The sequence below is a fragment of the Nomascus leucogenys genome, chromosome 5 (genome assembly GCF_006542625.1).
Source record: "Nomascus leucogenys isolate Asia chromosome 5, Asia_NLE_v1, whole genome shotgun sequence".
NCBI lineage: Eukaryota > Metazoa > Chordata > Mammalia > Primates > Hylobatidae > Nomascus > Nomascus leucogenys.
This window is the reverse complement of record NC_044385.1, coordinates 31,949,942-31,974,517: the sequence shown is the minus strand read 5'-3', so window position 1 is coordinate 31,974,517 and position 24,576 is coordinate 31,949,942. Positions and strand designations below refer to the sequence as shown.

Below are 24,576 nucleotides of genomic sequence, written 5' to 3'. Positions count from 1 at the left end.
ACCTTTTTGTTATTTTTCTTACCATCTGTTTACTGTCCTATTATGATTAGCCAGAAAGCTCTTAAAATGGAAAGGATTTATGTGCATGTATTTAGTGGTAGTAAAGAAAAAAGAGCAGTGGAGTGAATATTTCTGCCAGGTCAGTGGGGGACCTAGGAGGGGAGAGTAGGCTGTAGCATCTTGTAGGCTGCTTCTGAGAAGTCTGTGGAAAGAGAAAAAACAGAGCATGGGAGACAGGGGCAGGGGCCCTGTCAATAATAAGAAGTCAATAATAGAAATTACACTCGGTTCTTAGTAAGCCAGAGACAAATAGGTAGGTTTCCTGAACATAGCTAGACTGAAATTAATGCTTGTAAAAGTCAAGAAGTTTTTTAAAAAGTATTTCCTAATTTATTCCTAATTTAAAAATAAAACAGTTTTTCTTAGTAAGTTATCCTGACATCACAGATATGTTAATTTGGATAAGATTCTTAGATGAAGTGAATTGATTAGTGTAAAAGTTAATTCATGAATCTTAGATATCAGCAAGTGAGTAGGATTTGGGAGCTGTTTGACAATATTTCTTACATGTAGTATTTGTTTTTCCTAGATCATCTGACTGCCAGTATTTCATCTTGAGAATGGCAATTTAAAAAGGAAAAACATTTTTTTCCCCTGGGCTTAGACTCCACTAAAACTTGTGGGTTGAACGTTTTACCCAAATATAGACCTTTTAGTGATTAAGCTAATTTACTCTTTTCAAACTGTGACATCCTGTTTATAAGAAAGAAGACTTATAAAAAGTAATCTGAGCATGAACTAACTCTTCTAAAGTCAACATCTTGGTGAACTTATGTGTTAAATGAGTCACAAATATTTGGATGAAGATTTTTTCTGGTTTTGAAAGAGAAAGTACTTGGGAAAAAATGTCATTTTGGTTTCATTGAAATGGAAACATTTGAAAAAATGAAATTCGCTAGTGAGCCTATCATGTAACAGGTTTACACACATATTTCTTAAGTCAGTCCTGTGAAGTTTTAGAGCTGTATCCTCCATGGGCCAACTCTTAACTATCACAAGATGCATTTATAATTATTCCCAGAAATGAGTTTTTAATGTTGCACAAAGTAAAAATTTTATAATATTTGAAAGTAATATTATTTACTTTGTAAAATGTGTTCTTAAAATTATTTTTGTCCCAAAAGAAAGCTGAACGATGCCTATTCAAATTATTTACCTGACAGAAAAATGCTTTTTATTGACCCTTTATTATTTGAAAATGTCATTATGAGCAACTTAAAATTTAATTTATCTACAATGTTATACTCAGTATTTTATACTTGATTTAATATATACTTGCAATTCATACTTGATTTTTAATATATACCTGCAACTTATTAGCAAAATTAAATTTCTCTACAATAATGTTATACTCAGTATTTTATACTTGATTTTAATATATACTTGCAATTTATACTTGATTTTTAATATATACCTGCAACTTATTAGCAAAATTTAATTTCTCTATAATAATGTTATACTCAGTATTTTATACTTGATCTTTGATATACTTGCAATTTACTGGTTGAATTTTTGTGAATTGGGCAAATCCATGCTCTGTTTAAGCACCTCCAGTCTCTATGCTGTTGGTCCTAAAATCCTTATCTTCTGCCCTGTTCTATTAAGTGTTAGATTTGCATGTAAGGATCTTGTTGGTTATTACCTCAAGCACTTCGAACCTGTCAGTTCTGTTTTAATTCCTTTTTTTTTGAAGTCACTCTTTCTTCCCCTATTCAGTTACAATGTGGGTCTTTGGTCACCAGAGAGCTCTTCCTCTCACTTATCCCACCAAGTAATTGGCCATCAATCCTTGATGATTTGGCCTGTAAAATGACTCTCCTTGCCATCTCTGCCCTAACTCAGACACAATAATTTCTTAGCTAATTCAGAACAAAAGCTTCTCATGGGGCTTCCCTGTCAATTTGTTCTTCTCTGCCACTAGATCTTTCTGTGGAGATAGTCAAACACGAATATATAGGACTTATCTCCCGAGAGACTTTTACCTATTCTCCATTGAGTTAAGATCAAATCTTTACAATCTGATACAGCCTACTTTTTCTAGATTTCTCTCTTCTACTTATCTGCTCTTTGGTCCATTACATGTGGAGATTTATCCATGACTAAAAGTCATTTGACTATACTATATATTTTCCACACTGTGCTATTCCATGTTTTGATCCTCATTACTTAAGACTCACTTTTCCCCTTCTTACTTTCCTTCTTCCAGAAGTAAAAATCACTTCTTCTGTGTCCTCTCATAGTACTTTTTTATTCTCTTTGCCGTCATGCAATACACGTCATTGAGGTTAACTGTCTATATGAAGATTTCTTGGGCTAAATTATGAATTTTTCAAGAGAGGTATTTGATTTCTTATTTGTGAAAATAAAAATAGTTTCACTGTTGGGACTCAATAAATGCCCCCATATTAATGGGATACTGAACAAAGGGTATGTTGAAATGAACCCAGATTCTTACAGGTATTATTGTTCCAAGTGGATGGAGAAGAACTTCAAGGATTAGAGTTAAAAAAAAAAAAGAGCCTTGCCAATTTTTTTTTCTTGAGAGCTACGGTTTTTTTTTTTTAATGACAGTCATGGGAATTTCTCAGAAAAGTCAGAGAATAATGAATGGTAGTATCACCTGCAAATTTCTATTTGTTCTCATTCGAACCATCAAGTCATTGTTTCTGGCATTTGTCAGTGATTCATTGTACTGATGACTTTAAAATAAGAACCATCACTAGAGTTGTTCACTTGCTGTTCAGTTTGGCATTAAGTTGATTAGTTAGCATGTATTTATTGGCAATGAGGTAAATAATGCTAAGTTAAATGCACACCAACAAAAGTGTAATCCCTGTCTTGTGTTTGTTAAAGTAGAGGTGGAAAAAGAAACAGTACACATAGAATAATTAAGTGCTAGACTGAGATGGATTATATAAATGTAAATGAAACATGGAGCAAGGAAAAATCATGATGATCTGAAGAAGCAATGAAAGATTTCATTAAGAAAAACTTAACTTGTTCTTGAAAAATAGGTAAGAATTACGAGTGAAAATGAGAAATTCTAAATGAAGAAAATAATATAAGTCCATTGACAAGAATACTAGATTTCTATGTTTTGCAAACCAAAATTTAGTTCGTAATTTTAGCAATACCTAGATTGTTTACTTTTAAGACTATGAAGCTATTTTGTTTTACTTTGTTTTGTCTCCAGGTGGATCCGATATTGAATATCTGGACTTCTATAAGCCTGTCGTGTGGTTCTGGATCCTTGTAGGGCTTGCTTACTTTGCCGCTGTCCTGAGCATGATTGGAGATTGGCTCCGAGTGATATCCAAAAAGACAAAAGAAGAGGTGAGAATTAAGAAGTGTGCAAAAAACTTCTATTTAGTTAATTCAATAAAGGTTTTTTAAAATTATTTTTATGTTTACATTTAAAATATTTAAACATTTTAAAATGTTAATATTTTCTATTTGGCATGAACTTGCTGTATGAGGCTATGAGCAAATATATGAGTTGTAATTTATTCACTTAGAAAATGTTTCTATGCCAATTGCTGTCTCAGAACTGAGGGTAATTTCTAATGAAAAAGGATGTAACTAAAAACATTTTCTTTGTTATTTCTTTTTCTTTTGTTTTCTCTCTTTTGTTCTCAAGGGCACAAAATAAATTTTATTCTGTAAAGAAAAATATAATAGAAAATATTCGTATCAAGATATCAGTAGCATGAAATAGTGGATGTTTTAAATAATGTGGGAGGTTTTTTACCTTTAGCTTATTTTATTTTTCTTATGTCTATATAAATTTGTACATACACATGTATATATATTCCAAAGCAGTACGCATTATGGCCGTTTTCCCTGTGTATAGATTTTAACAATTTTAAAAGGTATCAATTTACTTATCTTATACAACTATACATATAGAAGTGAATATTAGAATTTTGACCCATGAAATTTTGGAAAATTTGAAATTTAAATATTGATTTTGAAATTCTATTGTTTGGAAATTAAATTTTGATTTCATATTTACATATCCAGGATCACTATTAGTTTGAATGTGACAGGGTAATGTCTTATTATGAAATGTGTATTTCTTGCTTCTGGGTCTTAGTCAAATTTGCTAATTGTTTCAGAGAACAACAAATCTGTAAAACCTGTCCCTATAGTACCCATTGCCTTCCTTTAACTATCTATTCCTAGACCACAGATATCAGTGTCAGATTCTTTGATGGCTATAAGCATGAATTCTTTAAGCGTACACGCAACAGAAATAGAATAAGATAGAAAATGACGAAATTAACTTCCCTTTACAAATGTTTTCTTTGAAAATTATCAAGTCATATAATTTTTTTTTTTTTTTGAGACGAAGTCTCGCTTTGTTATCCAGGCTGGAGTGCAGTGACATGATCTAAGCTCACTTCAACCTCTGCCTTCCAGGTTCAAGTGATTCTCCCACCTCAGCCTCCCGAGTATCTGGGACTACAGGCTCGCACCACCATGCCCAGCTAAATTTTTTTTGTATTTTTATTAGAGACGGAGTTTCTTCTTGTTGGCCAGGCTGGTCTAGAACTCCTGACCTTCAAGTGATCTGCCCGCCTCTGCCTCCCAAACTTCCAGGACTACAGGCATGAGCCACCATGCCAGGCCAAGTCATACAATTTTTTTATTTGTACCCAAGTTGCCTGTGTGAACTAGCAAGAATGTAAATTATCCATACTTTACTTCAAGGATACCATATTTCCTAATTGAGAATTTACTTATTCAGTCTGTATGCATTAGTCTATATCTTAGTTGCATCATCAAATAGAAATATTTTTATTATAAACAAGTCAGTAAGACAATATGCTTGACACTGTAATTTAAATTGTATGAAAAGCCTTGCTTTGAATAGGACCTCAATGGATTTGCCTCAACCTTAGGCTCATTGTAGGTGGTGTGCGTGTGTGAGTGTGGTGTGTGTGGGGGTGGTGGGAGATGGAAGAGAGAGAGAGAAATATAATAGATGGTTATTCTTCACATGTACTTCATGTGTATCTTGAGATGCTAAGGGAAAAAATGGAAATTGTAGCTAGGGAATGTTTTGGACAACATAGCTAAAAAGAGAACTACTCAAACATCAAGCAATAATCTGGCTTTCAAATGGATTTGAAAACACATGCACACAAGCATGTATTTCTTAAATAAAATAGACTTGGGCAGAGCCTATTTCATACAGTCAGGTAGTTAGGAAAAGTATTGTTTTGTGATACACAAATACACACATATAATATTATAAATAAACTATGTATTATATACATACACACATACATACATACTTAATATCTTAATATTTTTGTGATCCACAGTCCAAAAATTTGAAAGCCACTAAGGCACAGATAGTACAGAGGGAAATTTTATATCTTTATGAATTGATGAAATTGGTATAGAATATCTGCTTAAATGTTTAAAACTCGTATTACTGAAAAACAGTGCTTTTTGTGATAGGACTAGCTGGGTCAAAGAATTAGCATACTTTTCCAAAGTAATGAGTCTGCTCTAGCTGTTGCAACAAAATATGACAGACTGGGTGGTATAACAACAGACATTTTTTTTTCCTCACAATTCTGAAAGCTAGAAGTCCAAGAAGGTGCTAGCAGGGTTGGTTTCTGGTGAGGCCTGTCTCCTAGGCTTGCAGGTGGTGCCTTCCCACTGTGTCCTCATATGGCCTTTTCTCTGTGTGCATGCATGAGAGACAGCGAGGATCGTGTAAGCATGCACACTCTGGTATATTTTTCTCTTCTTAAAAGGACACCAGTCCTATCGGATTAGGGCCCCAATTTTATGACCTCATTTAACCTTAATTACCTTCTTTAAAGCCGTGTCTCCAAATGCAGTCACACTGGGGCTTAGGGCTTCAACATATGACTTATGGGGAGACACAAATCAGGCCATAACACCATCTTTTCAAATAAATACAAATTTCTACATAACTGATTTATTCAAAATGAAAAACAAAACTGGGTGGGGTTGCTTACGCTTGTAATCCCAGCACTTTGGGAGGCTGAGGCGGGTGGGTCACTTGAGCCCAGTAGTTTAAGATCAGTCTGGCCAACATGGTGAAACTTCATCTCTACTAAAAATGCAAGAATTAGCTGGGCGTGGGGGTGGGTGCCTGTAGTCCCAGCTACAGTGAGGGTGAGGCAGGGGAATCCTTTGAACCTGGGAGGTGAAGGTTGCAGTGAGCGGTGATGGCGCTACTGCACTCCAGCCCGGGTAACAGAGCCAGACTCTGTCTCAAACAAACAAACAAACAAACAAAAAAGGTTGTGTGCCTATTTATGAGTGATCTTCATGACCCTCAACTGAAAGTGTGAGATGTAGCATTGTGTTTTCATGCTCATTAAACATTGCACGGTTTTTTGGTTTTGTTTTGTTTTTTGTTTTTTCTTACCACACATCTTTTGGCATCTACCTAATATTCTGGGTAGCATGTACTTTCTGGTGATTGCATCTGTCGAAAGCTCACGAGTCAAGGCTATGACCAGAGCTTTAAGTGAACCCTCCGAAGCTGCAGCTGCTCTGGACAGGGGAGCCAGTTGAAATGAAGCTTTCAATTGGAGTAGATATGTATATTTTCTGATTTATAATGTAATTTAGGGAACTGCAAAATGGGGTCATGAATTCAACAGAGAATGTGAAGAAAGACAGGGAAAGGCCCCTTATAATTTTCAAAATATTATCATGGCCAAAGTTTTTATAAACAAAATACTATTAAAATTTCTAAAGCAATGGAAAATGATTATTAGACAATTTTAGTTTTGAAATAACTCACTAAAGGGTATAAATCAATAAAAGCCAGCTAAATATATTCTAGTTGTCATCTCTGTGTAAAAATGAACCAATGCCAGGTGACTGCTCAATAGATATTCCTTACTTTCCATGCCCAAGTCATTCCGGGCACTGTTAGTTTTAAAAACTCCCAAAGTGTTAAGAAACAACAAGGTTATTTCTAGTTTTCAGTTTTGATGAATAAAAACACTAAACATTTTTGATAACTGGGAATCTTCTTCACTAAAAAATTTAACTGGTACAAAATATAAAAAATACAAAATTAAATATAGCTTCAAATTTTCCAAGTGATAATACTTGGAAACATGCTTTCCCTGAATGAAAAGATTTTGGCTAATAACCCCAGTCTTATATTATTTTTTCAAAAACAAATATGCTTAAACCATATTGGTTTAAGTATGAAAATATAGATCTAGTCATATATGCCCTTATTCCATTTCTGTTTTTTATGTTAAAACATATTCTGTTTCCAGCCAGGCGCTGTGGCTCACGCCTATAATCCCAGCACTTTGGGAGGCTGAGGCGGGTGGATCACCAGAGGTCAGGAGTTTGAGACCAGCCTGGCGAACATTGTGAAACCCCATCTCTACTAAAAATACAAAAATTAGCTGGGTGTGGGGGTGGGTGCCTGTAGTCCCAGCTACTCAGGAGGCTGACGCAGGAGAATCACTTGGACCCGGGGAGGCGGAGGTTCCAGTGAGCCGAGATCATGCCACTGCACTCCAGCCTGGGTGACGGAGCAAGGCTCCATCTCCAAAAAAATAAAAATAAAATAAAAAATAAAATAAATTCTGTTTCCAATGAAGAATAGTTTTAATGAAATTATGTTTTGTTTTCCATCAACATGCTGAAATAAAACATGGTATAGCTAATCCATCTGAAATATTTGAAGAGGAAATGATTTGTTGAAACATACTATATATTCAAAAGTGCCACATACAATTATCGTTGATCTGCATCAAGGAAAACAATAATGAGCTTGGTAATTTTCCAGTTTTCCACGGAAACATATGCATTTCTGTAAAAGCGTTTCTTTGTCTATTTTTTAAGCTCCAATGGAGGGTAGGCACATGTTTAACAGAAAGGATTGGTAAGCCGACTTATCTTTTCCATGAAACTATGTACTCTCTTCTGAGTAAATAATGTTTCCATTCACAAAATAAAGCTTATTTAGATATTCTGGATAATACAATAATACTGCTACCTGAGGGAGGCATAATAGAAATAAGATGTGACCACGAAACTCAGAAGGTAAAATCTGTGCTTGCTTAGGAGGAAAGCAGGGAGTAGAGCATCGTTACTACACACAGGCATACCTCAGGTTCCTACTGTTTACATTTCTTGAGCTTGAAAGGGCCTGTGATTTCTACATATTTCTTCTATCGATGCCCATGCACCAGTGTTTGGGTGCTCCTGTGCACATATGAGATAAACACCACCATGGCCCACACCATAGCATGCTAGCGTTGTCGGGCTTGGTGGCACCACAGCTGGCCACAGTGAATTGATAGGCAAGCAATGCTTCTCTACCAATATCATTTCCTTAGTCTCTGGAGATGTTTATGCAAATAGAGGCTCTCACTTTAGTAAGTTGGCATTGTATTGTATGAAAACTACACCCTTTGACTGGACAACGCTAGTGCCAAGAAGCCTTGAAAGACTGTCCCTGAATTTTTATTTCACCCCAATTTTGTGAAGGGGCCTGAAAATTTGAAAGAACATAGTTCTGTTTTGTTTTGTTTTGCTAATTACCTGGTGGCAGCATTTGATCTCCTTTAAATTTCACTCTGGGTGGCAATGACTGTTTCAGGAAAAGAGCTGGGACTTGGAGGCTCTTTATCTTTGCCAGAGATGAGCAATTAAGAAACAGTTGCAGACTGGGCCCTGGAAAGTTTGCAGTAGATCACTTTATCATTATTTCTTATGGGAGAAGTGCTTTCAATCTGAAAGATTTTATATGCCATTTGAATAGCTTAGACTTTATTCAGAAAACTTTAGGGAGCCATTGAAGGATTTTAAGTAAGTGGAATGAATGATGTTGGCAACAGTGAGGAAGATGAATTAGTTGCAAACAAAGCTGGATTCAGGAAAATCAGTTGAGAGAGTTATTGCAGGTATCCAGATACTATCAAACGAAGGGTCTAGGGTAGCAGTGGGATAGAGATGGAAGTTCAGATTTCAAAAATATTTGGGGGATAAAAGGAATAGAATTTGGTAACCCATTAATTGTGCACAATAAAGAGGAAAGGAGAATGACATCCATAATTCTAACTTTGGGTAGGATTACAGAATGCTGGAAAATGAGAGATTTTGCATAAATTGGAGCAATGAGATAGTTTTATTTTGGACATGTTGAGATTGCAGACGTAACAGATATTCAGGTAGTTCAATTCTAGAAAATTGCATCTGCATGCCCGGAATGTAGGAGAAATTAAAGCTGGGAAGATAGTTTGGGGCCATCACTACCTGAGAGCTGTGAGTATAGATGAATTCACCTAATGAAGATTCGTAAAGGAAGTCAATAGTGGAGTTAAAAACAGAACCTGGAGTAACACCTTCACTTAAGGTGTGGGATGTGGAGACTATTTAGCAAATAATGTAGTTAAATAAATTGATTTGTGGTTGGGTCTGTTGGAAAGGCAAAGGCATTGAGGTTTTGAAGAGAGGAAGATGGTTACAGTGGTAGATCATATTGGCTAAAGAAAATGGTGAAGAAAAAGAATCCAAGAAAAGGCTAACATAATAACATAAAATCGATGAATAAAGTAACTAGAATTCCGCATTAGGTTGTGCTCCTGATGCACCACTCTTGTAGAAAACAATGTAAATCTTGTTCCCTGGCATGGGTGCAATACAGTAGCTATATCTTAAGATAGTTCTGGCCACATAAAACACAATTTCAAAGGGCAACAGTCACAGTGTTTTTATGGAAATGGGAGCCTTTGGAGACTGACTAATAGAAATCCGTATGAATGGTGCCCTGGGGAATTGAGCCATGGCATGGAGACCAGTTAGGAATTAGAATTATTTAATGTTGAGTTCCTAAATTATTAATTCATTCAAAAAGTGCTATTAAGTTCTTACTATGTGATGGGTGCTGTATTGGGTGCTGTGAGTAACTCTTCATCTGTGGTAGTTTGAAGTCCATCTCTTTATTGGGAGGATTGCGTAGGTGGTCTGTTTGCTTACTGATTTTTATAATGCTTGCTTTATAATGCATAGTATTCACTGACTGTAAAATTTCTCAGGTTTATGTCTTACACATGTAACTCTTCTTTGACCAAAGGATAAGAATAAAATAAAATAGAAGCAGGAAATGTCACAATGGGCTGTTCAAACTAAGGAATACATAAAAGACCCATCTTCTCTTTCCCACGGGGAGAGGGGTGTCCCTCACTATGTGATGGGGAAAAGATCAGAGCAATCAGATTTGAGGTTCATCTGCTGGTCAATGTTGGCTCTGCCTAATCAAGCAAAGGAGAAAGTTCTTTCTTTCTCTAGTCACAGTCTGAGTTCAGCAAGTTATTGTCTATTTAGTAAATAGGCAATTGGAGAGGAGAATAAAACAAGGCAAGAATTAAATTATGCTTGAAGGCAGCATTAACTGCCAGAAGCCCAGACATGTCTAATTTCTAAGTGAATTGTATGAGCACTCATTTCTGCAGAACCAAGACCCTAATTATGTCTCTATGTAGCCTCAGTATTATGTTGCATGTATGAACCTTTGTGGTTTGAACTTCAGGAAGGCCTTAATAAGTCAAATGTGTACTAAAAATGAAATAGGATTTGAAGATGTTCAGAAATGGAAACACTTCTAGAATACATTTTAAGTTATTTCCCTTTTAATACTAAATGAGAGAATGATGTAAAATGCACAGCTGTCAAATAATAATGGCTAATAAGGAAGCAGAAACACACAGAGGTACACTGACTTGTGAAAGGTTATACAGCTAGTAAAGTGGAAGAGTCAATAATGAACTCAGATAGCTTGACTCCATGGCCTAGCCTTTTAACGTTTTAGCTATGCTGCTTCCCAAGTGCTCACAATGTTTCTTATCTGTTGTTGTTACTATTTATTTCTGCCTCTGCCTTCTCATCTAACTTCTTCCTGTCCTCCCCCATTCTTCTCCTCCCTCCTTCCCTTTCCTCTTCCTTTCTCCTTTCTCCTCCTTCTTTCCTCTTTTCTCCTTATGTGGGTAATACTGACTCATCAGAAACCTGCGCCCGAGGCTTACCCATCTGTTATTGTGTAACTACAGAGAAGGGCTTTTTGTATTTAATTTGGTTACTAATTATTTATGGTATAGATCAGTGAAATCTCGAAACCTAAAATTTTTACATTCTTTCAAGTGAAAAGAAATGATTTGTATGATTTCTGAAAAGTGAATGGGTTTTGAGGCCAACAGAACTGAGATTTAATTCTATCTCAACTATTTACTAGCTCTGCAGACATCACCAAAATGTCTAATCTCTTTTGAATCCCTATTTCTTTTTTGGTGAAATTAAGGTAATGATACCTCCTTTATGAGTTTGCTGTGAAGATTTGGTGAGGAGTGTATGTGATGTGGCTGAATGCTTACTGAATGCTTGTTTCTTTCCACGTGGGTTTCTGAATAAATTAATATCAAATTATCTCAAATCAAATAGTTTTATAAAGTTTTAAGACTATATATATATAATATCATCATATATTGTTCTATGTAGAACATAAAATATCATGAGCGCTTATAGGTCTAAACATTTTACCTGGTTGAAATAATAAGTAAACACAAAAGAAAAGATAAACAAACAAAAACTATTGAGGGCATGTATATTGCTAGAATTTAATCACAAAACCAGAGACCAAAATAGCCTAGAAAAAAAATGAATATAGAAATTTCAAATATGTTGGATATTCTATGGACTTTTTAAACAACTAGTTTCTACATTAAATGTTCCTAAAATCTACCCACATGCTCTTTTTTTTGTTGTTGTTGTTGAATTAGACCCACACATTTTCTAGTGTCTCGCTGTCTCAATTGAGGTAGACCTTGTCTGGATTCTTCCTTTTATTAAACCAAGAGGCAATAGCTCAATGTTTTCTTAAAAAAATAAAAATGTGCAGGAAGATTACTTTTGTTTTCTTCCTTTTTTTAAATTTTAGGTTGAATTCTTAGTATAAATGGTAACTTTTTTTTTGATTCATGTATTTCACAGAACGTCATCTGGTAATGGAAATTCAGAATAATTTTTTTTCTATTCCTTTGTAAATAATAGGAAAATAAGTTAATAGTTTCTGCCTCAAAGCTCTTTATAAGTAATTTCATTTTCTTTAGCTAGAGAGCACATTATGAGGATTTAGTGCATCATGATATAATATTATTTTTCTTTTTTGACTATTTGAGACTGTTACCTGTTTTGAGAATTTGTGTTACGAAAAGTGGTCACCGTGAACTTGGCTTTCAAAATTGTTTTTGGACATTCTTCAGCAAACCAAAGTATTGCACTTGCCTGTATTCAGAGCTAAAAACAATCTCATTTTACAAAAAAATCAAGCTATGTTTGCTGAGAACAGAAGAAAATGTGTTTTCAAACATAGATCAAAATGAACTTGGTTTTAGTTCCTCTTTAAGATGGCTTTTTCTAAATGAATATTAGCTTGTGATTGGTTGGGACTGAGAGTAGGGGGCATTTAGAATAATCAAGTCAGGGATTATTTAATCATCTTTTGCAACAAAGTATGATGATTTGTTTAGCGTTCAGTGGATGAAATCCTAATTATAATAAGAGAATTTAGCTCTTCCTGCCTCAAACTTGATTTGAACCAAATGAACGGCTTCTAATAAACGACTCACATGCATGTGTGTACATGCACATGTGTGCCCATGTGTGCATGTGCACACACATAAAATCTATTTCAAAACAAGGTAGAATGTCTATTCTTTCTCCAGCAAAAGTGCTAGTCATCAGTATTGATCATGAAATATTTTCATTTGACTCTTTTTCCAGATACATATTAGAATTGTTCTTCCTCTTCTTTTTTGTGTTTGGTTAACCATATAAATAAATCTGGCCACGGATTTGTGGGCAGAATTCATATGAGTGAATGGGAAGATGATTTTTTTTTTTTGAGAGAGAGTCTCACTCTTTTGCCCAGGCTGGAGTACAGTGGCACAATCTCGGCTCACTGCAACCTCTGCCTCCCGGATTCAAGCGATTTTTCTGCCTCAGCCTCCCAAGTAGCTGGGACTACAGGCACACACCACCACACCTGGCTAATTTTTATATATTTAGTAGAGATAGGGTTTCACCATATTGGCCAGACTGGTCTCGAACTCCCGACCTGACCTCAGGTGATCCACCCGCCTCGGCCTCCCAAAGTGCTGGGATTACAGGCGTGAGCCACTGCGCCCGGCTGGGAAGAAGATTTAATTGCATCTGTGAGTGCCTCAAGATCTTCTTGCCCTCCAGCACAATTACCATAGGAGATCACGGATGCCATGTCAGCCTGGGTCCCTGAGTAACTACAATGAGCAGAGTCCCCTGCTGACTTGTCGTGGATATTTAGCCAGAACAAGAGATTAACCTTTGTTGCTTTAAGCCACTAAGATGAAGGGGCTGTTTGTTCTATATAACCTCTGCTATCCTGATTAATTTGGTAACACACCATAATCATTGTTTGTCTAATTCAAGGACAGAATCACAATGATAATATTATTATTTTAATAATAGTATTGTTCAAGGAAAGAGTTAAAATAATAACTTGGGATATTTAGACTTTATGTGCCACATTCATATTTGGTAAGTTTTACATTAGCTTCCAAATCTCTGGCAGGCTTAGGTGTATTATCTACATTATCTTATTTAAGATTCACTAGTAGTTTTAGTAAAATGGAAGCATCAAGGTAAGAGTTCAAGTAAAATAGAGCAACCTGCCTTTTAAGAAAACCCTTCATGGGCTGTAAATTCCAGAGACCAGATCCTGTAAAAAGGCAGTTTCTGCTCTCAGCCTTACTGTTATCTCTGTTTCTGATTCTATATACTCATATGAGATTGAGTCCAGTGATGTTGAATCTGTTTTGTATGTAAAATTTCCATAAGAAGGAATATTGAACTGAATGTGTTTTCATAAAATCAATGCATATCAAAGCATTCAGATATGGAAGAGTAGAATACTCTTATATAATATTATTTTTGAAATTTATTAAGTTGAACTGTGTGAAATTATTGACATTCAACTGTTTTTGACCTTAAAAATCACAGTCTCACATAATTCAATGTAATATTCTAAGGAAATATATTTGAAACTCATATTTCCAAGTCCTATAAAATCTATTCACTAGATTATAACCTTTACATTAGGGAAAATCATATTTAGCCACACATCTATGTTATATTTTCTTTATTCACTAGTTAACTAAAACTTTTCAAAATCCTATTCTGATTACATACAGACTATGGAATAATTATTGCATCTCAACTCGACAGACCAATGTGTTGCACTTGCATGTTACACAAATCTCTACCTTTTAGACTTGTCATGTGTCCCTCTAAGACTGTCACTCCAAGTTTCCCTCTTCTTTGTTCACGTGAGCACATCATAACTGCTTCTCCTGCTGCTGAAGCTCTCTCTGGGGCCATGACATTCTAATAATGCATGTTGATCCTTCACTTTATTTCCTGTAACACAATTAATATAAGGCTGAAACAGATTATAACTTCATAGAAGTCCTGCGGATAATTTAAGGGAATTACAGAGCAGAAAATAAAAACTCCATGCTTGGTAATCAGACAGTGCTGTTTCTAGAATCTCTTGGCTATCTTCTTAAAGAATCTCCTCTTGGCCATTTCACTTCTCAATCCTTATAGGGCTCTGCTTTCCACTCCAGACAAATTCATTCTGTTGGATATCCCCTCCCCTGTGGTACAGAGGCCACACTAGCAGAAGACCAGTTGACACAATGATAATGTATGTGCAAACATACTCTCCCCCAGATGGAGATAGCTTTTTAAATCAGGGGTCCCCAACCCCTGGGCTGAAGACCAGTACTGGTCCATGGCCTGTTAGGATCCAGGCCACACAGCAGGTGGTGAACGGTGGGTGAGTGAGCATTACTGCCTGAGCTCTGCCTCCTGTCAGATCAGTGGCAGCATTAGATTCTCATAGGAGCGGGAACCCTATTGTGAACTGTGCACACAAGAGACCTATGCTGCACACTGCATGTGAGAATCTAATGCCTGCTGATCTGAGGTGGAAGTGTTTCATCCTGAAACCATTCCCCCAGCTCTGTCTGTGGAAAAATTGTCTTCCATGAAACCAGCCCTTGGTGCCAAAAAGGTTGGGGACTGCTGTTTTAAATGATTAACTGTGATACTGGCTGTCTTAGTCTGAAGCACATGCATTTGAATTGTTTTCTCATGTAAGGTTGTTCCCAAGAATGGTGGAGAGGTACTTGACTTACATGTCTGTGAGTAAACAAGCAAATAAATAAAGGAATACGCTCACCAAAGTAGTCACTTTCATAATGAAGGAGGTTTTACTACACTGATAAATTCTAGCTCCCATCCAGCATATCAAGTTATTTTGGATTCCTAAAATGTCTGGTTTTTCACCTTTAATTAAATAGCAACACAAGCATATGGAAAAAAAAAAAGTTAACACTGATCATTAGAGAAATGCAAATCAAAAGCAAAATTAGATACTATTTCATACCAGTCAGAATGGCTATTATGGAAAGCCAAAAAACAACAGATGCTGGTTAAGTCATGGAGAAAAAGGAACACTTATACACCGTTGGTTGGATTGTAAATTTGTTTAATCATTGTGGAAAGCAGTGTGTGGCAATTCCTCAAAGAGCTAAAAGCAGAACTACCCTTTGACCCAGCAATCCCATTACTGGGTATATACCTAGAGGAATATAAATCATTCTATTATAAAAACAGATGCACGTGAGTGTTCATTGCAACACTATTCACAATAGCAAAGACATGGAATCAACGTAACTGCCCATCAATGACAGAATGGATAAATATACACCACAGAATACTACACAGCCATAAAAAAGAATGAGATTATGTCGTTTGGGGGAACATGGATGGAGCTGGAGGATATTATCCTAACTCAGAAACAGAAATCCAAATACTGCATGTTCTCACTTATAAGTGGGAGCTAAATGATAAGAACTTATGAACACAAAGAAGGAAACAACAGACACTGGGGCCTACTTGAAGAGGGATGGTGGGAGAAGGGAGAGGAACAGAAAGATAATTATTGGGTACTGGGCTTAATACCTTGGTGATGAAATATTCTGTACAACAAACCCCCACGCCACGTGTTTGCTTATGTAACAAATCTTCACATGCATCCCCCATCCTAAAATAAAAGTTTAAAAACAAAACAAAAACAACAGAAATGCTTCTCACATCTTGCAGCTGTTTGTTCATAACCACTGTAGTTTTGCCATTTTCATAAGCTCCCGACATCAGCAAGCACTTGAGTATCTTCTTAGAAAAATGCTACGTATGAAATATTGCCCTAGGTAGAAAATGAAGTTTATTGGGATATCTTACTATATAAAGAAATCCATTTTCAAAATTGGAGACTGTGAGTATAAACATGATGATTTTTTTCAAGGAATTTCTCACAAATGTCGAAGTTTGTAATATGTCAGTGGCCCCTTCAATTTCCCTTTGCATATTCTTTTATTTTGTTTTGTTTTGAGATGGAGTCTCATTCTGTGGACCAGGCTGGAGTGCAGTGGCACGATCTTGGCTCACTACAACCTCCGCCTCCTGGGTTCAAGCAATTCTCCTGTCTCGGCCTGCACAGTAGCTGGGATTACAGGCACCTGCCACCACGCCCAGCTAATTTTTGTATTTTAGTAGAGATGGGGTATCACCATGTTGGCCAGGCTGGTCTCAAACTCCTGACCTCAAGAGATCCACCTGCCTTGGCCTCCCAAAGTGCTGGGACTACAGGTGTGAGCCACTGCACCTGGCCCTGTTGCCTATTCTTAAGAAGCTATTTCTTTTAGTGAGGGCATTTTTTATGATATCTAGTTTTATATACATATATATACACACACACACTACATGTACACTATAGATATACTATATGTAAATATATGTACTATAAATATATAGTACATATAGTATATATATAGCGTGTGTATGTACATATGTGTGTGTACACACATACGCACATGTATAAATTCATCTTAGCTCTCATTTGTGTCATTTCTACCACACTTTGAGAACCTAATGAACGGATTTAACTTAAACATAACTTTGGTTTAATAACTACTGTTTCATGTTCAGTACATGATTCTGAATGAACAGGCAAGGCAACAAGGTCATATAGAAGCAGGGCAGGGTAAGAATTGCTTTCCTGTTCTGAAGCTTCATGAAGTGCAGTATGCAAACTATGCAAGTTCAACAAAAGTCAGTATAGTCTGAGTACAGAAAAAATAATGATTTTGCTGAATAGTGTCTCTGATTTGCAAGTTGAGGACTATTATGAAAAGATACATAGCACTAATTGTTTCATTCCAGGAGTACTCATTGATTTGTTTGTTCATAGACATGTTTTTATTGTTGTCCATGATGTGTCAGGCATTTTACTAGGTGTTGGGAATGCAGTCATATATATATATATAGTAGCATTTTCCCTCAAGGAGAAATTTATAGGTACAAGGGAGTATATAAGCATCTACTAATAATCACTACAGAGTAGATACTGTAATAGAGATATGCAGGATATGCTTTACATGCAATGGTGCACAAAAATGGGAATTACTAAATTTAACTGGGTGAACTGGGGAAAATTGCATAAAGTACTACCCCGACTTATCTCTTTCTTTCCTGTTTTACATTTCATCTATCAAGTCGTCCTACAACAGTGATCTGAAAATGTATCCAGAATCCAATCACTTCTCACTTGTTTCATCATTTTTTCCTGTGCCACCATGAGCTCACACTAGATTATTGTAGAGACCTCCTAGCTTTCACCTTTGCTTTATGTAAAGTTTATTCTCAACAAAGACGCCAGAATAATCCTTTGAAACATGAGTCATATCATGTTATTTCTCTGCTTGGAAGTTTTTGATGGCTTCCCTTTTTCCTCAGAGTAAAAGCGAATATCTGTAAAGCAGCATATAAAAAGGTTTAAATGATCCAGCCCCCATTCCTCCAGCCTCTTCTCTTCCTCTTCTCTTTCCCGGTGCTCACTCTGTTCCAGCCTTGCTAGCACCCTTGTGATTCCCTTAGCACACCAGGAACACTCTTGTCCTGCTGCCTTTGCACTGACTGTTCCCTCTGTCAGCAGTGCTCTTTTCCCAGGTACCTACCTGGCTCACCTCCCAACATCGTCAAATCTTTTCATCAAACACCACTTGTCAATGGGGCCCACCGTGGCCATTCTATTTAAGATTGACACTCCTTTTCCCTAGGCACCCTTGGTTCTCCCTTCCCTGCTCTGCATTTTCATCATATTCACCGACGTCTAACATTCCATGCAACGTACTAACTTACTACGTGCCATTGTCTACTGGCTGTCTCTCTTCCTAGAAAGTATTTCTCGTAAGACAAGGAATTGTTGCTGTTTTGCTTTATCAAAATCAAGTGAAATGCTGCTTAGCATATAACAGGCACTCAATAAATGCTTGTTGAATTGAATGGATGAGTGGGTGTAGAGAGAAAATGATTCAACTCAGAAGGGGTAGAATTCAGAAAAAAATGGATAAATCTTTAATAATCTAGAGATTTTGTTTTTCATGCTTATTTTCAATATTAGTATATCTATATCTCACTGATAAAAGTCGAAGGGCTAGATTTTCATCTCTGTCAAACTAAAGGTAAGATTTTAATTTTGTTCATTTTTAAAAATGTTTTCAGTAGAACCAAAGTGTACTTATTTTGGTGGCTTATACTCATTCTATTATTGCTTACAGATATAAAATCAAATGACAATATTTAAGGAGTGATTAATTTTATATTTGAGTAGCTTGGCAAATAAGCTACTTAAAATTTTCAAGAGGCTAAAATGGTTCATGTTTTAATAAAGAAAATCTTGAGAAATTACTGTAAGAGGTGGTACAAAGTTTGATGTATCAAACAAGAAGCTAGTTCAAAACTTTATAGCTGCAGCAAAATGTCAGGAATATTTCATTTTTATTCCTGATGTGATGGTTTTATGGCTGGAAGCTTTTTTGCATGTTTAATACTTTCGTTGTTTTACTTTTAAATAATTGGTCCTTAGGACTCCCTGTTTTCTAGCTAAAGAGTACCCACTTCCTACATGTGAAATGCCCCTTATAACAACTGATTCTATTTTAAGTATTAATAACATTTTCAAGAAGGTTTTTAAATATTTTTAAACTTTCTAAACTATGTAAAATGACAAATTTGCTAATTTGTAGGGCATGTATTTGATTTGAAAGGTGAAATCTATGGCTGAGTGAAGAAAAATGCAGGCAGGTAGGGCTATTTTTATCCAACTGATATGTTTCTAGAGAACAATAAGCATAGTAATAGTATTGGATAAAGTGAAAGGGTGCTTAGAGAAAGTGTGTTCTTAACATGAAATTAATTCACTATGGTTCTCTAAATGAGGAATTGGTGTGTTTTTCCAACCTCTCCAAAGAGAAAATATAGTTACGTTTGATGGATAATGCTAAATAATCTACTGCTTCTATTTTTAACTTAAAAACTTTTGCTCAGAAATGCTGGCTTCACAATGATTGTTAATTCCAAATAACACAAATTTTCTTCTTCCAGTGGAACTTAGCAGGAATGTTCTTTATTAGAGATGATGTATCTGAGATTCCCTTTGATCCACTTAGGAATTCTGAATGAGCAGCTCCAGGAAAGAATTAGTTCTATCTCTCCCTCCCTTTGTCAGTGTTACATACTAAAAGATCTTCGGAGTACTGATGCTATTTCTGGCACTTGAATGCTAATGTGGATATTTTATATTAGTGCTGCTTTAAGGACTACACGTAAAACAAGTCAGTATGTTTTTTCACAGTTCGAGAGGGAAAAGTGAGGGGGTCTTATGCTTGACTGGAATAAATGCGTTCCTTGCTTTGAGACATCATGCAGTTTACAGGCTATCCAAATGGAAATGTTTTATATAGTTTTACATCCAAGATAGACAATGCTTTTGTTCCTCTGCATTTTACCAGTGGGAATACTCAAACGCATCCTGCAGTTCTTTTTGTGTAGAGGCAGGGTAATGGTTTTTTGAAGGGAGGCCTAATAAAAATTTGCCAACTAAAAGCACTCTTCTTATTTTAAATAAGCAGATGAAACTTTATAAAAAAATTCTACTGGGCTGGGCGTGGTGGCTCACGCCTGTAATCCCAGCACTTTGGGAGGCCGAGCTGGGTGGATCACCTGAGGTCAGGAGTTCGAGACTAGCCTTGCCAACATGGTGAAACCCTGTGTCTACTAAAAAAATACAAAAATTATCCAGGCATGATGGCGCATGCCTGTAATCTCAGCTACTCAGGAGGCTGAGACAGGAGAATCGCTTGAACCCGGGAGGCAGAGGTTGCAGTGAGCCGAGATCATGCCATTGTGCTCTGGCCTGGGTGACAAGAGCAAAACTCTGTCTCAAAAAAAAAAAAAGTTATCCCAATTTTACTATAAATTACTATTGAATAAATTACTAATTAATTACTATTAAATGAATAGTAATTAGCTAAAGCTGAATCTCATGAAACAGTATTTCCTTAAAATACACAGAGGAATTGTTAGACATGTAAATTTGAAATTGCTTGTAGATCGCCCCACCCTGCCAAATCAACCCGAGGATTTATGATGAAAAGTGTAGATTCTATAAATTAAAAGCAACTAAGTAAAAAGTGTTGTCTCAAAAGTTCTTGGGTAATGTCAAAGCTCTCAATTTTATATTTAATAAATATTCTAACTTAATCAATTTATTCTATTGTCCATTTGTGGATCTTTGCATTCATCTCTAATATGACACTGCTAATTGGAGCTGAAACAACTCTACATTTATATTTCTACACCATTGCCTCTTTGAACCTGTTTACTGTTACAAGTATGTTCTATTTATCCATGCTCGGCATCTGTATTAGTCCATTCTTGCAATGCTATGAAAAAATACCTGAGACTGAGCCATTTATAAAGAAAGGTTTAATTGGCTTACCGTTCTACAAGCTGTACAGATGCATGGCTGGGGAGGCCTCAGGAAACTCACAATTATAGTGGAAGGCTAAGGAGAGGCAGGCATGATTTGCATGGCCGCAACAGGAGGAAGAGAGAGTGGGGGAGGGGCTACACACTTTTAAACAACCAGATCTTACAGTAACTCACTCACTATCATGAGAACAGTAAGGGTGAAATCTGTCCCCATGATCTAATCAGCTCCCACCAGGTCTCACCACCAACACTGGAAATCACAATTTGACATGAGATTTGGGTGGGGACACACACCCAAACCATATCAGCATCCATGAATAGCATCATATTCTTGTGTTTACTAGAGCTATCAGGTCGCTGGGTATGTTGTCTCACAAAGCAATCATGGCCAGACTCAGTGACTCATGCCTATAATCCTAGCACTTTGGGAGGCCAAGGCAGGTGGATCCCTTGAGCCTAGGAGTTCAGGACCAGCCTGGGCAACATGGCAAAACCCTGTCTTAACAAAAAATACAAAAAAATTGCCTGATGTGGTGGCATGCCTGTACCCCCAACTACTCAGGAGGCTGAGGTGGGAGGATGGCTTGAGCCTGGGAGGTCGACGTTGCAAGGAGCCCAGATCGTGCCCTTGCACTTCAGCCTGGGCAGTGGGAGTGAGACCTTGTCTCAAAAAAATAAAAAATTGAAAAACCAAAAACCAAAAAAAAATCATGTCTATATGGATTGTCCCCTATTGGAGAAACTGGCAGTTTGAAGGTATTTTAAAACTAGAGAAAAATGAACTGGTTAATTCTCTCCTCCTTTCTCTTTCTCTGGCAGCTTTTATCTTCCATTACTCGAAATGCATGAGCAACCAACTTTTACATCTGAAAGAAAGAAGATAAGGGGGCTAGTGAGAGAGAAACTTGGGAACAGTTAAAGCCTTTGAGAGCTTTGTTATGAGCCTTGAAGATGTTAAAATCAGACAAAGGCAAAAAAGTTCCTTCTTACTAAGCATTGATTTAATAAGAGATAATGAAGCTAATGAAGCTAGGGGGATTTTTTTTTTTTTTGGTTAATACCAAATAAAAGGCAATAGATAATACTGGTAAGGCACCAGGAGAGGCATTTGAATTTGTCTTTGCTTCTCCTCTGCCTCTTGTCTCCTTCTTGAATATTTCTTACCCCTTTATTACTTGATGTAATACAGGCTTCATAAAATAACTAGACCAAGGTTTAACAGAAACCCATTATAACACAGCTCCCTGTTAAATGGATACAAAAAAATAGGTCAAATCGTGTTCTCTAAAGCATAAAGTGATATCATAAGTGCTAAATATGAAAGTTTGCCTGAGGTGACTAGCGGTGGGAGTGAAGGAGTTCCATTTCATTTTCTCTCTTGTCACAGTCCTTGACTTTTCATGGAATATAAGTAGATGCTTTGGACAGCTCTGATGGCCACAGACAAAGGGTGGCCATGCGTGTGTCTATCATGCTACCTTAGGATACTGTTTAGGAGCATTTGTTAAAAGGACACTAAAGTATAGCTCTTTGATTTCCTTTCACAATGGAAGAGTCCCATATTTTATCCTTACATTCAGAGGCATTATTTTTCCCCATATTCCAAATTCAGAAGTCATCAGTGGACACAGCTGGGGAGACAGGCCCACGGCACTTCTGATCTGTTTCACCAGGCTCAGGGTAAGCCCCTGCACTCTTCTGGGGTGAGATGCCATCTTTGCCTTCCTGTCACCTCCACAATATTTCCATTGTCTGTTATTTTATTTTCTGCCTTTTCTTCCTGTTTCTTAGGCATCCTCATTACAGTTTAGCCAAGTTAATTAAAATACAGCAGCATGCTTGTAAGACAGGGCATGTCCTGCACAGTGAGCAGCATTTCTGTAGAACTAATTTGGCAGTGCTATATTTAGTTTGGGAAAGGCAGCTGTGAGCATTCACTTAATGTGCGTGAATACTTTGCATTATTAGACCCTCACTGCTACTTTTACTTGTTGAAATAGGATGAGGCATATTTCTGATTTTGCATTGTTTTCCAATTTTGGTTTATTTTCTTGATTTCTGAACTTTTTTTACATATTCATAAAAGAATAAAAGCATGATTTATTGTAGTCCAGTTTAAAGATGGTGTTGAAGGGGCTCTGTGGACTAGCACTTCATAAAGTAACCACTAATATAGAATATATATTAATATTGTATATTAGATAATATATAATATATATTCTATAGTGCATATAATGTATTAATATTGTATATCATATATGATATAATATATATTTTATATATAAGATTATACATAATATAATACATTAATATGTTGTATTTTTATACAAAATGCTATTATATATTATACATGTTACTTGTATGTTATATATGTTATATATCATATATAGAATGTTGTATTTCTATTTCCAATAAAAATAGAAATGCAAGCCACACATGTAATTTTTAATTTTCTAATAGTCTTACTAAAAAAGTAAAAATAAACAGGTAAAATTAATTTTAATATTATATTGTATTTAACCCAATAGCATATCTAAGCTACTATCATTTGACATGTAAATATTGAATAATATAAAAGTCATGAGATATTTTATGTTCTTTTTTAATAATAAATCTTTGAAATCGGTGTGTATGTTACACTTAGAGCACATCTCAAATCAGACTGGCCACATTTAAAGCACACAGTAGCCACAATGGCAGTGGCTCTGAAGCAAACAGCAGAGCTATAGACTAAGATCAGAATTGCTGGCAGTAACCTGTCTTAAACCAAAGCTGTTTCTTCTGTGCTAATGATGTAGATTGTGTTTTTCCTCCTAGAAGTGTTATGGTCTGTAATTGATATCATTGCAAACAGAAAGAAGAGGAGTAAAAGACTAACTGCAGGGACAATGACATAAATGTATCAATACACATTACTTATTTTTTTCCAAATCTAAAGCAAGTCTTGGAAAATATCTTTGGGCTTATATTTCTTTTGCTGCCTGGGTATTTCATTTTATCCAGTGTCAAAGGGAACACTGGCTCATCAGTGGATTGTCAATTCTTTCAGAGGATTGCTATAAATGTCCACCACCCACTCCCAATTGTACATGGGAGAGTTTACTCTTAAAACAAATTTCTGGAAGCAATTTCACCTTTGAAAAAGAAACTGGAAAAATCATTTTCCTGGATCTGCTTAAACCATGTTGAATATTTTCTCCCACATTGCATTAGGCAGAGTTTAAATATGATAAAGATATTATTAAACCAATGGAGCATGTATTAGATATACATGCATTAACCTCTGAAAACAACAGCAACGAAGAACCACAAAATGAAGACTTGTTCTTTTCTCACTTCTTTATTACTCACTTCTCATCTTCCTTTTCACACTCTTAAACTCTCCAGCTGCTCATCTGTAACTTGCACTGACACTAATTCTGGTAACTCACTTGATCAGAGACTACTTTAGCCCAAGAAACCTAAATAATTTTTTCCTTTGATTTCCCAGGAAAAAGAAATCTGTCACTTCTTGGAATAGAATTTCAAGGATGAATACAAACTAGATTTAATGGCTTTAAATTT

At 36.1% G+C, this 24,576-nt stretch overlaps 1 protein-coding gene across 2 annotated transcripts in view; it reads left to right on the top strand.

Annotated features, from left to right (window-relative positions):
* Nucleotides 1-24,576, top strand: part of KCNK2 (potassium two pore domain channel subfamily K member 2) — a 154,573-nt gene that overhangs the window by 110,890 nt on the left and 19,107 nt on the right. For both annotated transcript variants that reach the window (XM_003265111.3, XM_003265110.3), the window contains exon 6: nucleotides 3,254-3,393. In XM_003265111.3, coding sequence (XP_003265159.1) covers nucleotides 3,254-3,393 — 140 coding nt within the window. The remainder of the gene's footprint in view (nucleotides 1-3,253; nucleotides 3,394-24,576) is intronic.